Below are 14,132 nucleotides of genomic sequence, written 5' to 3'. Positions count from 1 at the left end.
AAAAAGTTCACATATATTTACCATGTTATCAAAGAGTTCACATGACACTGTTTCATAAAAAATAAAAAATTTCAATTTTTTTTTTTTTTTTGCAGTATGCGGGCCTCTCACTGGTGTGGCCTCTCCCGTTGCGGAGCACAGGCTCCGGACACGCAGGCTCAGCAGCCATGGCTCACGGGCCCAGCCGCTCCGCGGCATGTGGGATCTTCCCGGACCGGGGCACGAACCCGTGTCCCCTGCATCGGCAGGCGGACTCTCAACCACTGCGCCACCGGGGAAGCCCCAAAATTTCAATTTTTGACTTGACAGTTTATCTGTGTGGTATGTGCATTTCTGTCTTACACTTCTTTTACCCCCAAATGTTCACACACTTATGTGCAGATTTTTCTTCACCTCTCTCAGTGGCTGGACTTTTCTCAGGGCATAGAGATCCAGGAAGGGATTGTGGACATGGTGTGGAAAATTCCAGAAAGTAGTGGAAAATTCCAGAAATGTCTAACTGATGCACTGGAGCCCAATCTCCTCTCTCCTTCCCTCTGCCTTGAAACCTCTCTGGTCTGGAACTTTCAGAGCTACAATTCCGGCTCTGACCACTAGGAGTATCTATCTACATTGAGGACATTTTTTTTTTTTAAAGGAAAATACATGATTTGTTTTCTTTTACTGTCATTACAGTGACCCACAAAACGCTGCTTGCTATTTCGATTATAGTTTTCAGGTCTGTTCTTTGTTGTTTGGTTCTTGTATTTTTTTTTGTTTTTTGGTATTATCTCTCTGAGGTGGGCTGAGGTTAATTCCAGCCATTTGACTATTTTCAGAAAATTCTGTTACTTTGTAGTAACTTAAGACAATCTCCCACACTACAGCAATAACTTAGTAAATCTGTGCTTGGAGAAGTCATCTTCCATTCCGTGGAGCTCGATTTCAGTCTCTGTTTCCCCAGGTAGCATCTGAATGACCCTAGACAAGCTCCAGCACCTCAGTAAGCCTCAGCAACCTTGGAAAGTTGGTGATTCTGATATCAGAGTCCCCTTGTGAGGAATTCATGAAAGAACAGAGGCAATGTAGCAAGTACAGAGTCTGGCCTACAGCTGGCACACAGAGTTATCTGGGTTTGCAGAATGAAGGAACACAATGTAGTGTAGCTGATCCAGAGTCTGGCATACAGAGCTCCCTGTGTTTGTAACCAGAAGTATCAAGGTCCCCTAAGCCTCCTGATTCCAGATGGCCTCCTCTGCAAGGGTGGTACAGTTGGAGAGAGTGCCCTGGGTGTTAGGCTGGTAGCAAACTCAGGGGGCAGTAATTACAGGACGTTAAGTCTCCTCTGGCCCCCAGGGCTCTCCTCCTCTGTGCCCTTGGGGAAGGGACTTCCTGTTAGGACTCCATCTTGTTTGTGTGGCTCTGACAAAGTGGTTTGGGGCTTGCACTCTCCTTCTTCAGAAGCCCTTCCTGATATTCTCCAAACCTCCAGCTCCAGACCCACAGATTCTCTTCACGAGCAGCCTGTGAGGAGGGTGGTGACAGATCACTGCCTTCAGGCCACCCCATGGGTGAGTTGGTCAGCATGAGACCTTGTCCTCAGATCCCCACAGGGCAGGAGGGGTTCTGGGTTCCCTCCCTAACCCCAACCCACAGGACCCCCAACAAGCTGACCCCCCCTTTAGAGAAGGCATGCAGAGGGCTCAGGCTCACTATTTCCCACTCTCTTGAGGAAATGGGCCAGGTGGGCTCTGACACACCCGTCCTGATTCCATGTGGAAAACCTCCCCTCTTATGGAAATGGCCATGGCTGAGGTGAATTATTTCCCCTGGCTGAGAAAAAGGCACAAGTCATGTGATCTTCTCAGGTCTAGGATTTGGAGAGTAGGGAGGGTCACCTAGGTGGGCGTGGGATTGTGTAAACTAATATCCCTTGGATTTATACGAGGTGGGGGAGGGGCAGAAAACCCACCATTACCACTGACTATTACATTAACTAGTCAGGGTAAATTGTATTAGTCCATAGAAGCTTACTGAGGCTTGCTTTGTTGCCCAGCATACGATCTATTCTGGAATGTTCGATGAGTAGTTGTTATGTGCATTGTTCTATGTCAATTAAATACATTTGTTAACTTAAGTAACATTTTGAAACCTTCTCCCTCTAGCTGAGTTTTTGTCTGCCATTTTGTGCATCACTCAGTGAGCTGTGTTAAAATTTCCCACTGTGACTGTGAATTTGACCATGCTCTATTTCTGTTAGATTTTGCTTTGCATATTTTGGCTCTATTTTAGGACATGCATACAAATTTAGAATTTTATATTAATATCTCCTTATTGCATTGAACCTGTTATCACAAAGAAATCTCCTTCTTTCTCTAGTGATGCTTTTATCTTTAAAGTGTACCTTTTCTTTTACTAATAGGGTTATACAAGCTTTCTGTAGGTTACTGTGGAAAAGGTATACATTTTGCCATTTTTTTTATTTTCAACTTTTCTAGATGATTAAAATTTGCATGTGTCTCTTTTCAGGAGCATTTGATGGAAGGTTTCTTGTCCAGTCTGATAATAGCTGTCTTTCTGTTTGGAATACTAATCTGAAATTTTTAATGTAAAAGTAGATGTAATTTGGTTTATATATACTATCTTACCGTATGTTTATTTTTGCCCCTTCTCAGTTCTTTTGCCTTTCCTCTCCTTTGAAATGATTAACATTTTATAACTGTTAAATTGTTACCTCATGTGGCTAGGTAAACATTCTTTTGCCATTCTTGTAGTGTTTACCCTTCAGATTACAATGTACATTTTTGCCGTTTCAGTCTAATGTTAGTTAATTAGTTCTTTAAAACTCCTCAGACAATTAGGGGACCTTGAGACACTTTGATTCCATATACCCTCCAAATTTATTGTCATGCATTTTCCTTCTCTCTGTATTTAAATCCCCAGAAGAAATTACTATCATTGTGTTATATAGTCAACACTCATTTAAATTTGCCTACGTATTCACAAATGTCATTAGTCTTTCTTTCCTGTATCTATGTGCCTCCACCTGGGAGGATATTTCTTCTGCCCAAAGAAGAGCCTGTAACATTTCTTTGAGTTTGAGTCTTCTGGTCACATATTTTCCGAGTTTTTCTTACATGATGATGAAATGAATGCATATTTTAGGACTGTTTTTCCTTAAAGCATACTTTATCTCCTATTACAATAATACTGTTACACTGAGTTGATATCTTGTTACTTTTGGAAACTTCTCAACCAAGATCTCTTCAAATACCACTTCTCCACTCTTCCCTCCCGTTCTTTCCGGGACTCACATTAACCATGTGTTAGGTATGTTCACTGCATCTCCTTTAATTATCTCCCCCTCGCTTTTGGTATTCTCCATGTTATGTCTCTCCAGGCTCCATTCTGGATCTTTTCATCGGACCTATCCTTCATATGTCTAATTCTTCCGTCAGGCAGGGAGGTCACCTTTGACCCTTGAACCATCACACCAGGGTAGATTTCAGGGTAGGTTTTATTGTGTCCCAAGAGCCGGGCAGAGAAGAGAGACTTAGAGATGAAAAGCCACTTGTCCCAGGTCACATAACCGGATCCAAGCAGAGCAGGGACTAACATCACAGACTAAACCCTGGGTCCAGATCCTTTCCTCTGAGCTTGTTTTCTTCTTGGCTGTGAATGCTGCCCACCTCTCATTTCCTGAGAAGCAGAAACACAGTGAAGTTTCTAAGCCTTTTTTAGCACTGTGATACATTTCTCTTTAGATTATAAAGCCAGTGATATTTCTTCATTAGCCATGAGAACTTTCCCAGGAATTTTTCTGGTACTGGGCCCATTGATGTGTTGTTCTCAATTTCAGAGAACATTGATCAAGTGAACACTTTACAAAGAAAAGCAAGATGCCGGGGTATTTACCGAAGGAGACACAACTATTGGTCTCAACAGGCCACTTCCCAGCAGCAGCAAGATAGAGAATCACTAAGAAGTGATGCTCACGTGGACATCCAAGCAAGATAGTAAGTGACGAGGCAGCATGGCTGACCAGTATCAACCAGTGAAAAACAAAATCTTGTAGTTAAATATGTCATTCTTCTCTCTAACCTGGAAGAGTGAGGAATGATGGGATCAGGTTAACGGTTGAGCAGTCTTTATTGTAGCTCTGCTATCATTGGCGAAAATGTAGAGAAGACTTCCCAAGACTATACGGACCACTTTCTTCTCTCCACTTCCCCACAGTGCTCCCTATGCCATTCCATCCTGTCATCGGAGAGGCAATTTTCAGGAACAAGACGAAACCCATGTTAGCAAGGAGACAGAGCAAAAGCCTCCAGAGAGAAGAATGGAGAGAAGCAGGCAGGATGAGACCTTGGGGAGCTGGTTCAAGATCAGAGTGAGTGTGCTGGCTAAATGGACCTAACATGTAGAAGAAGATGACAGAGAGAGTCATGTTGGGCGCGTGTAGAGATGCTGGGAACTTTCCTCTCGTGGCAGTGGAGTTGGTAATCTGTCTTGTTATTCCTAGGAGTTAACTTCCTAGATCATGTGAGGGCAGGTTCAGAGAAGCAATATAAAGGGAGCAGACTGACTGCAGGGAGCATGGGAGAGGCTGTCTAAAAGCAAAGGAGGAAACTACTGCCAAGGAGATGGAGCAACTCCACACCAGAAGACACAGTTTGGCTCAAGCTGAGTGCGGGAGGAGGTTGAGTCTCTGGGGTCCTCGTCAGAGGGGCGGGCCAAGTGTGCCTTAGGTAGGATCTCTTAGAACTTTATAAAAGTAAGCACATGTGAAAGATATGAAGTCGATTATTTCAGGAAAAGTATTTAAATGGAAAGAAAGGGTATTTAGGAAGTCCTTGTCTGGTGTAAAAGTTAGCGATAACAGATATTGTCCTATCTTAAGAAAGTACCTAAAGCCTGAAAAAAGGTCCTAAAGCAAGACACAGCTGGGTCTTATCTTAACCTTGGATTCCATTGTATCACTTTTCTTTCCCCAATTATTTCTTTGGCTCCTAGATTCCCTTCGGTATTAAATATGATGAGAAGTGGCTGCTGAATTTGATTCAGAAGCAATGCAGTGTCCCCTTCACCCCAGTCGAAGTAAGAGAGGACATTGAGGCCGATGAGAGGAAACGGGGTAGATGGCAGGCCCAGATGAGAAATGGCTCTGGTCTCATACTGTGCTTCTCTTGTCACTCTCCCTACAGTTTCACTATGAGAAAATGCAGGCCCAGTTCTTCGTTGAGAATGCCAACATTGCCTTCGCACTGAAGAATGTCAATGGCAAGATTTACAATGAGGCTAATGAAAGGGTATGTATCAAGGGCATGAGCAGGGCTAGCTGGGGGCAAGAGGGCAGGACAGGGGCATGGTCTTACTTGATCCCAGGGCTCAGATTTCCTGGAGCTTACCCAGCCCCTCTTGTGTTCTCAACAGATATCTATCTTTGTTGATCCCTGTGATGCACCCCACTCTGTGCTGAAGGAGCTGAGGTCAGAAAAGGTGGAGCAGATAAAGGTAATGCAGACTCAACACAACCTGTGCACTCACAGCCAGACCCACCTATTGCCCCCGATCACCACCTCAGACTCAGAGCCCCTGAACCCCATCCCTAACTCTGCAGCTGCCCGTGAAGGAACAATATGATGCCTCCCAGCAATCTCTTGACATCCAGAGAGTCCGCTCTGACCCTGGTATGGCTACAGCAGTAATTGTAGAGCAGGTGAGGGCAGAGGGGTCTAGCTGGAAAGGATACTCAGGAATGGTAACTCGGGGAGGGGTTGGTGCTGGAGCTGTACCAGCCAGGAGCCTCTCAGTCCCCGTTTCCCTCCTCCTGTCTTCCTGGAGACTTGATGACCCGTGATACTGGAATGGCACGAAACCCTAGAACTGGCGTGGCCGCCTCCCTGCAGATCCATCCAGGGAATATGCCCAAGGTGAGGACCTTAGACCCAATGTTGGGGCAGGTGGTGATGGTGGGAGAGATTAGGTAGAAGAGGCAGATTTGTCTCAGGTGTCCCCTGCTGGGGTCCTCACTCTAACTCTTTCCTCATCATAGCTTTTGGCCTTGGACCTGAGCAATAAGAAACCCTACCAGCTGCACAGCCTGTCCAACACTATGCCGAATGCTTCCAACACCAAGAACTTGAACCTCTCCAACACTGAGGTGAGGTGTGGTACCCAGATCCGTCTTTGAAGGGAAAGTGGGAAGGCGCATGTGGTGGTGACAGAGGAAGGGAAATGGATTTGTAGGAAAAGGAAGCGACTAGGGGTGCACGGCCATCCTGGCTCTGTTTCTCTGGCCCATGTGGTTCCTCCTCATAATCACAGGTGGAGTCTGCAGGGGAGATGGACAAGGGTGAGCGGCTGGAGCCAGAAGGGATGTGTGCAGACAGAAACCCCCTGTGCACCACCTTCCCTGATATGTCAACCAACATAAGGTCAGATGCATCCTCTGTTACCCGGTGGCAGCCTGAGCTACTCCCGAAAGTGCCCGTTTGCAAGGGGCAGCTGACGTGGACCTCAGGGAGGACTACAGGCCCTATGCTCTCCTCTCTGCATCACAAAGCTGCCAAAGTTTCAACCAGCACCCAGTGGGCCCCCAGCCCAACATGTGCATATTTTACATTCTTACGTGCTGTGTCTGAGCCATTCTGGGGCAGGTGAAGAGCTGCAAATGGGGCGCCATTTCCCCTTTCTCCTCTCTTCTTCCCTTACCCCCACCACGGGAAAGCTTCTTTCCCTTCCCTTTGTTTTCTCTCTCTCCCTTGTGTCTAGGCCCATATGTCTCTCTCATCTATCCCCTCGTACCTTCACTCCCTTTCTATCTTCATCCCCCTCCATCTCCCTCCCTGAGCCCCACCTCACTCACCTCCCTGCCCCAGCACCCTGGGCCATCCAAGGAGGAAGTCCAGGTCTTGGTCCAGGTCTTGGCAGAGTGCTGGACCGCCAGTGAGGTAGCAGAGCCTCGGGCACACACCCCATTCCCTCTTCTCTCCACAGCCTTCAGTGGGGCTCTGGAGGCAGGAAGGGAGGGGAAGGAAGCCCTGCAACATGGGTTTGAAATGCTGGTCCCTGTGGCACTGGAGAAGAGAGTCCAGGCAGTCTGCGGGGGAGCTACCCAGGGGAAGGAGAGGAAGGGAGGGAGGGAGGCGGGGAGGGAGGGAGGGCCTGCCCTCCCTCTGTGTCAGTCGATGGGGGACGTGTTCAGGGCCCTGGAAGCCTGGGACGCTGTGGTGTGGGTGTACTTGCTCCCATGAGGAAGAGGGTCACCGCCACAGTTTCACTGACTTTTCTGTTTTGTCTTGATTTTGGCAGCTCCATCCTGGAATTGTTCCCCAAGTTACTAACGTTGGTAAGTGTATTCCTTGTTCACTGACTCCTCTAACTGGCACTGACAGCACCCACATACTACTCTGCACCCCATTAGGTCTTGCCCCAGTTACAGTTTTGAAACTGACCCTTCAAAGTCCTGGGCGGAGGGGGATGGTACAGTCCCTGTGGGAGCCTGACAAACGCTCTGGATCTTCTTCAAGCACATTCTTCATAGGCTTTGGGGAATCCACGGTGATGATCCAAACTGTAGTCCTGCCCATGGAATTTCCAGGGCCCTTTCACACCTGACCTCTGACCCTCACCCTCTTGGGCCGATCCTTTTCCCTGATCATCTAGCACCACCTCCTGGTCTGCACTGCTGACATTCTCTTCTCTTCCCCAGGATGACCAGGAGACATCCCCACTGGCTAAGTGTGGTTTTGAAGCCTGCAAGCGCTTACCAACCTGCAAGGTGAGGATGGAGGATCAAGCCGGGTTTTAAGTGGTGCCTGAGAAGGGGGTGTCAGCCATGGTCCTGAGGACTGTTTTGATTCCAGGGAAGCTACTTTGGATCTGATGAGCTGAAGAGCCTAGTCCTGCAATTCCTGAAGCAGTAAGTATCTCTGGGAAGCTGAGCAAGGGGGGCAGGTCTAGGACAGGTGAGGCCACCTAAGCACAGGTCTGCTCAGGGGAGTTTTCAAGTCTCATTTGAGGTCCAGACCACAGAGATAGACTGTCCTCATTGCTCCCCCTCAGGTACTACTTGATCTATGACTATGGAGACAGACAGGTTCTCGCGGGTGCTTATCACGAGGAGGCCTGCTTCTCCCTGACGATTCCCTTCCACCCCGAGGACCCAGCCCCGTGAGTATGACAGTACAGCCTCTGCTCCCGGGCCGTGTGGCCCCCCAGCAGACACAGGCCAGCTCCTGCAAACACCCACCACCCACTGTTGCTCTTTGTCTCCTAGAAGCAGCTTGTGCGAGTATTTCAAGGACAGCAGGAATATGAAGAAACTCAAGGACCCCCGTGAGTGTGTCATGGGAAGACTGGGTGGGAAAGGGCAGTGAAGGGGTCAATCATAGGGCCCAGGGCGTGGCAGCCCCTGACCTTCGCTCGCTTCCCCTCCCCTCACAGACCTGCGGGTCCAGCTGCTGAAGCACACAAAACGTGTCATTGTGCACACCCTCTGTGTGTTGCCCAAGACTCAGCATGACTTCAGCTCCTTCGTGGTGGACACGTGGTTCCAGACGGTGAGCGCCTGCTTCCCCCCTCGGGCGGGCCCAGGAAGCTGCAGGTGGGTGGGAGGTGGAGGTGGTGACTGGGCGCCTGGGCTCTTCCCTTTCAGGAAACGATGCTCTGCTTCTCCGTCAGCGGGGTGTTCAAGGAAGGTGAGTGTGTGTAGACCCCCAGCGCAGATGCCCCACTGCTGCCTCCCCCTGGCCAGGCTCACACCCAGAACCACCCAGCGTCCCTGACCCCTTCCCTTCCCTTCGCTTTCTTTCCCCTTCCCTTCCCTTCCCTCCCCTTGTATTCCCTTCTGTTCCCTCCCCTCCCCTCCCCTCCCCCCGCCTCCCCTTCCCCACTGTGTTCTCCTGCCCTCAGGCTTCCCACAGACAACCCAGGTCTGAGCTGTGTCCATGCCTGTCTGCCCTGCACACCCTGGGCGTTGGTGACACAGGCTGTGGATTTTGGTGGCTCTCATCCCAGATCCTTACTCTGAGAACTTGGGCCGTTACTGAACCTCTCAGTTTCCTCATTTGCAAAATGGGGTAGTAGTATCCACCTCTTGGGCGGCTGTGAAAAACGCATCCGTGGACTTCTGTAGTGGTTGTCAGGGACCCTGTCACTGGGTGCAGACTGCTCCTATAGTTGTCCTCCCCATACCCAACACCCTGGCCCCCGTGAACAACTGCCCTCTCAGCATGAGTGTCCAGTCACACCCTGACTGGGGACCGCTGTGTGAGCGTGTACAGCACGTGCAGCTGTAAGGGGTACTGTTGTTTGTTTGCTGTTGAAGTGGAAGGAAGTTCTCAGCGCTGTGTGCATGCTTTCACCCGGACCTTCATCGCTACCCCTTCCCACGACTGCAGGTGAGAGCCCTGTGGTGGGCGTGAATGCCCATCCCCGCCTGGGCTCAGGGGCGTGGGAATGTGGTGGCAAAGACCTTAGGTTTACTCAGTATTGTGGAAAGCCAGCAGGGAGATCCCAGGAGCAGTGTAGCCTAGTGGTTAGGAAGAGCGTGGGCTCTGGAATCGGCCTATGCGTTCACTCCTTGACCCAACACTCACTCGCTGTGTGACCTTCGTCAATTCCCATGACCTCTGTGTGACTCAGTGTCTTCTTCTGAGAATGGGGATCAGACTGTCCACCCCTTGCACTGTGGTAAAGGGTAAATGCGAAATTGCCCCTGGGTTGGGGATGAACCTATAAATCAAGTGAAGGTGGTAGACAGTCTCTCCAAAGGTGGGCTCTGTGGGGAGGGGCAGAGGTACCAGTCAAGGAACCTGGGAGACAGACACAGGAGGGACGTGGAAGGAATCTGGTTGCTGAGTGCCAGTGGGAGCAGAGTCAGTTTTGGGGGTGTGGGTGTCCATCCACCAGTTGTCTGAGGGCCCATTTTTCCTTCAGTCTGTGCATCGTGAATGACGAGCTGTTTGTGAGGGATGCCGACCCCAGTGAGACCCAGAGTGTGTTCTCCATCCCACTGCCTATACCCACCTCAAGCTCCATGCACCCCTCTCCCAGCAGCAGCAGGACATCATGCAGGCATTCCCCACCCCATCTGAGGTGAACCTCTAGTGTTCTCAGAAGTGAGTGCTGGGGTTGCATGGGGATAGGAGGGAGCTGGGAGGAGTAGAGGAGTGATTAATGGGAATTTTCAGGTAATTATTTTAAATCTATTTTTTCTTACAAACGTTTACTTGTGAGAAATACCCTAATTTCATACTAATACATTTCCATGTATTATAAAATACAGGTATCCTATCTTATATACTGTTTTGAAACTTCTTTTTTTATTAGTGCCAGCATAGTTTCTTCTCAGTATATGTGAAGCTACATTATTCTTTCTAAGATCAATATATTAAACAATTGAATTCCAGGAAGCCATAAGCTATTATTGATAGGCATTTAACTTTTCGCCTCTTTTTCAGCATTACATGCAGTGGCATCTGCTCATTCTAGTACATAAATGTTGGTAAACTTGAAGGCTTGCTCTTGTAGCATAGATGTAGCAGTGAAGTTGTGTGGTCAAGTGTCTCCAGTTTGGTCCTAAGGGAGGTCATCTATCCTCCCCCACTAGAGGTGCTTTCAGTACAATGACTAGACTATACCAGAACTAAAAATTTCTTTACTCATCAAAAAGTGAATTCTGAGAATTCAGAGATAAGAAGAAATAGACCTCTAGGCTTTCAGGAAGGTGAAGGTGGACAGAAGTCAGGTGCCCGGGGGTTGACACTCACGGCTGCTGGCTCTGCTGACATCCCAATTCTTTCTCTTTACTTTCCTCAGTCCACGGGCAAAATTCCACATGTGACCCTCATCCACTGACCTGGGATCTTGAGAACAAAACTCTGCAAATGAGCCTTTAGATGTCATTTTCATCCTCATCATATTTGTCACCTCTCTTCTCTTAACTGAAGCCATATCCATGACTAAGCTTGCAGTCCAGCTAATCAGGAAGCCATTGTTTACCGTGTAGGCCTGCCCATTGTTTTTTATTTTTCCAACGCATGATCCTTGTTTATCTTTATATTAAAGAGTAACATTGCACATTGTATATTGTGTGTCTTGGATTGCTCTTCCCCTGACCCAACCATGAGTTAGTGGGGCCAGGACCAAAAGGTCCCATCTCCCACATCATCCCTGGCAGTCTCTAGCATTTATATCCGACCTACACAGTGCTTGAAAATTATAGAGTAAGGACTCCATTCCTGGACAACCCTAAAATCCAAGCTTTGCCTCCCGATAACCTTCTCCCCACCACTTCAGTACCACAAGTTGCGACCGTTCTGATGTTCACTTCTATAAACAAATATAACGTATTTAGCAAGTAAAGTACCATATTTACTCCATTAATTATGGATTTCTTAATTATTTAACAGGTCTAAAACTGTGTTAACATATTTATTAGGTTCTTAGGTTCTGTACCTAAGAGTATTTTCCCCACAACTCCAGTGTTGTTTTTTTAACTATTTTATTTTGAAATAATTATTGATTTACCAAAAGTTGCACAAAAATGTGTACAGAGGTCATGTATACCCATCACTCACCTTCTCCTAATGATAACACCTTGTATTACTTTAGTACAGTATCGAAACTAAGAAATGGACATTGGTACAATCCACTGAGCTTACCACAATTTCGCCATTTTACATGCACTCATTTGTGTGTTAGAACACTTGTGCATAATACTTATATATATAATTTCATGCACTTTTACCAGCAGTGTAGGTGTTCTAACTATCACCACAAACAAGATCAAAAACTGTTTCATCACCACACGTTTCCCTCATGTTAGCCCTTATAGCCACACCTACCTTCTTCCTGATCCCACATCCCTAAACTCTGTCAAACACTATTATAATTTCCTAAATGTCATAGAAATGGAATCATATAGTACACTACCTTTAGGAATGGATTTCTTTCACTCAGCATAATTCTCCTGAGATCCATCCAAGTTGTAAAGTGTGTCTATCGTCTGTTCCTTTTTATTGCTGAATAGGATTCCATGGTGTGAATGTACCAGTTTGTTTACCCATTCCCCCGTTGAAAGCCATCTGGGCTATTTCCACTTTTTAACTATTGTGAGTAAAACTGTGATGAACTTCATGTAAAGGTTTTTGTGTAAACATAAATTTTCATTTCTGTGGGTAAATTGCCCAGAGTGCAACTGCTGTATCATTTGGTAATCTCATGTTTCGTTTTGAAAAACCTGCCAAATTGTTTTCCAGATGGCCTGTACCATTTTGCATTGCCTTTGGCAATGTGTGAGTGACTCAGTTTATCCAGTGTTGCCTGCATTTGGTTTTGTCACTGTTTTTTTCAGCCATTCTGATAGGTGGGTTTAACATTTCATTGTGCCTTTAATTTGCATTTGCATGATGGCTAAAGATGTTGAATAGCTTTTCCTAAGCCTGTTTGCCCTCTGTTCATGTCTTTCATCCATTTTATAATTGGATTAAGAGGCAAGAAGTTACCTCTAGAGAGCTGCCCTGGCTCTGGCTAACAGGCAGAGTAAGAGAATGTGAGGCCCCTCGAGACTCACTTTTCTTGACAGGGAGGGCAGAAGTGGGGCTGAAGCTATTAAATGTTCCTTAAATTAGGACTGAACTTGGATATGGAACAGGATTAAGAGGTGGGGGCATCTCTGGGTCCATCTGTGGAGATCTGGATAGGGCAGAAGAAGAAGGGGGATATGGGGTAGAGGAAAAACAGTGGAAGGAGGGAGATACGGGGGGATGCCTTCTAAACGATGCTAGATTCATCACTCTCAGCCTGCTCAATGGAGTGCAAAAAACTATTCTCCTAGACATGTGGTTTTCAACTCTGGATATCCATTAGGATCCCCTCTAATGCTCAGATTCAACCAACTGAATCAGAGCCTCTAGGGATAAGCCCAGTCATCAGTATCTTTAAGGTTCACCTCAGTTGTTTCTAATGAGCTGTCAAACTTGAAAACCTTATCTGATGGTGTATTAGTTTGCTATGGCTGCCATAACAAGACACCACAGGCTGAGTAGCTTAAACAACAGAAATTTATTTCTCACAGTTTTAAAGGTTGGAAGTCCAAGATCCAGGTGTCCACAGGTTTGGTTTCTTCTGAGGCCTCTCTCCTTGGCTTGCAAATGGCCTCCTTCTTACTCCTTCTTCACATGGCTGTCCCTCTGTGCACACACCCTGGTTATCTCTTTATGTGTCCTAAACTCCTCTTATAAGGAAACCAATCATATTGGATTGGTGTCTACCCTAACAGCCTCATTTTAATTTAATCACCTCTTTAAAGGCCCTATCTTCAAACACAGTCACATTCTGAGGTACTGGGGGTAAAGCTTCAGCATATGAATTTGGGTAGGACACAGTTCAGTCCACAACAGATGGTATGAGAAATACCTTGGTCTGAGAAATTCATCTCCCTTTTAGCCACCTTCCTGGAACTACTATACAACACTTCTGCCATCACCTCATTAGGTAGAAGTCGGTCATGTGACCATTCTTGGTTGCAAAGGAGGCTATAAATGTGGTCTTTTACTGGAAACATTACTGTCCCAAACAAATTTGGGATTCTTTTATTAGGAAAGAAGGAGAATAAGTATAGAACATATGCTACACTTTCATACCCAAGGCAGCTAGAAGCACTACCTCAATTATCATGTCCTTTCTACCCAGTTTTCCAACCACAGTTTTCATGGGTTCAAACAAAACTGCTGCTTCAGAGACACCTGAGCTCACTCTCCCATCCTCCCAAATCCCATGTCCCAGACTATGCCTGAGTCCTCACAACTTAGCATGCTTAATCTACGTCATTCACTCACTCAGTCATTCATTCAACAAATATTTATTGGTTACCAGTGATATGTGAGGCACTGTGATAGGCACTGGAGATAAATCAGAGAACCTGACAGACAGGGTCATGGTTCTCATGGAGCTCACATTCTACAGGGGTTGATACACTCAAGATTTGAGAGCCATTAAGAAAATAATATGGGAAAATGTGACAGAGAATGACTAGGGTGGGGAAGGCAAGGAAGGATTTTCTGAAGACGTAACTTAGATTTAATATTGAAATAACAACAAGTACACAGTCAGCAGTGGGAAGATATAGGAGCTGAGCCCTTGAG

The 14,132-nt window shown here is 46.8% G+C and overlaps 1 protein-coding gene and 1 long non-coding RNA gene across 14 annotated transcripts in view; one reads left to right on the top strand and one right to left on the bottom strand.

The window, feature by feature from the left end:
• Positions 1-14,132, top strand: part of LOC101286095 (nuclear RNA export factor 3) — a 383,514-nt gene that overhangs the window by 83,670 nt on the left and 285,712 nt on the right. For 10 of the 13 annotated variants that reach the window (XM_049705198.1, XM_049705200.1, XM_049705209.1 and 7 more), the window contains 18 exons: positions 96-321; positions 3,839-3,995; positions 4,216-4,369; positions 4,993-5,076; positions 5,184-5,288; positions 5,413-5,493; positions 5,600-5,669; positions 5,824-5,912; positions 6,035-6,142; positions 6,307-6,416; positions 7,294-7,330; positions 7,694-7,762; positions 7,848-7,903; positions 8,047-8,154; positions 8,261-8,319; positions 8,428-8,543; positions 8,639-8,681; positions 9,311-9,383. In XM_049705198.1, coding sequence (XP_049561155.1) covers positions 96-321; positions 3,839-3,995; positions 4,216-4,369; positions 4,993-5,076; positions 5,184-5,288; positions 5,413-5,493; positions 5,600-5,669; positions 5,824-5,912; positions 6,035-6,142; positions 6,307-6,416; positions 7,294-7,330; positions 7,694-7,762; positions 7,848-7,903; positions 8,047-8,154; positions 8,261-8,319; positions 8,428-8,543; positions 8,639-8,681; positions 9,311-9,383 — 1,745 coding nt within the window. Of the gene's footprint in view, positions 1-95; positions 322-3,838; positions 3,996-4,215; positions 4,370-4,992; positions 5,077-5,183; positions 5,289-5,412; positions 5,494-5,599; positions 5,670-5,823; positions 5,913-6,034; positions 6,143-6,306; positions 6,417-7,293; positions 7,331-7,693; positions 7,763-7,847; positions 7,904-8,046; positions 8,155-8,260; positions 8,320-8,427; positions 8,544-8,638; positions 8,682-9,310; positions 9,384-9,921; positions 10,726-14,132 lie in introns of those variants that run through there. The other 3 variants (XM_049705201.1, XM_049705206.1, XM_049705204.1) reach the window with 2 other exon arrangements.
• Positions 1-14,132, bottom strand: part of LOC117199174 (uncharacterized) — a 99,034-nt gene that overhangs the window by 11,301 nt on the left and 73,601 nt on the right. The window lies entirely within an intron of this gene.

This window comes from Orcinus orca, chromosome X (genome assembly GCF_937001465.1).
Source record: "Orcinus orca chromosome X, mOrcOrc1.1, whole genome shotgun sequence".
NCBI classification, from domain to species: Eukaryota; Metazoa; Chordata; class Mammalia; order Artiodactyla; family Delphinidae; genus Orcinus; species Orcinus orca.
The sequence above is the reverse complement of the archived record's forward strand: the minus strand, read 5'-3'. Positions and strand labels throughout refer to the sequence as shown.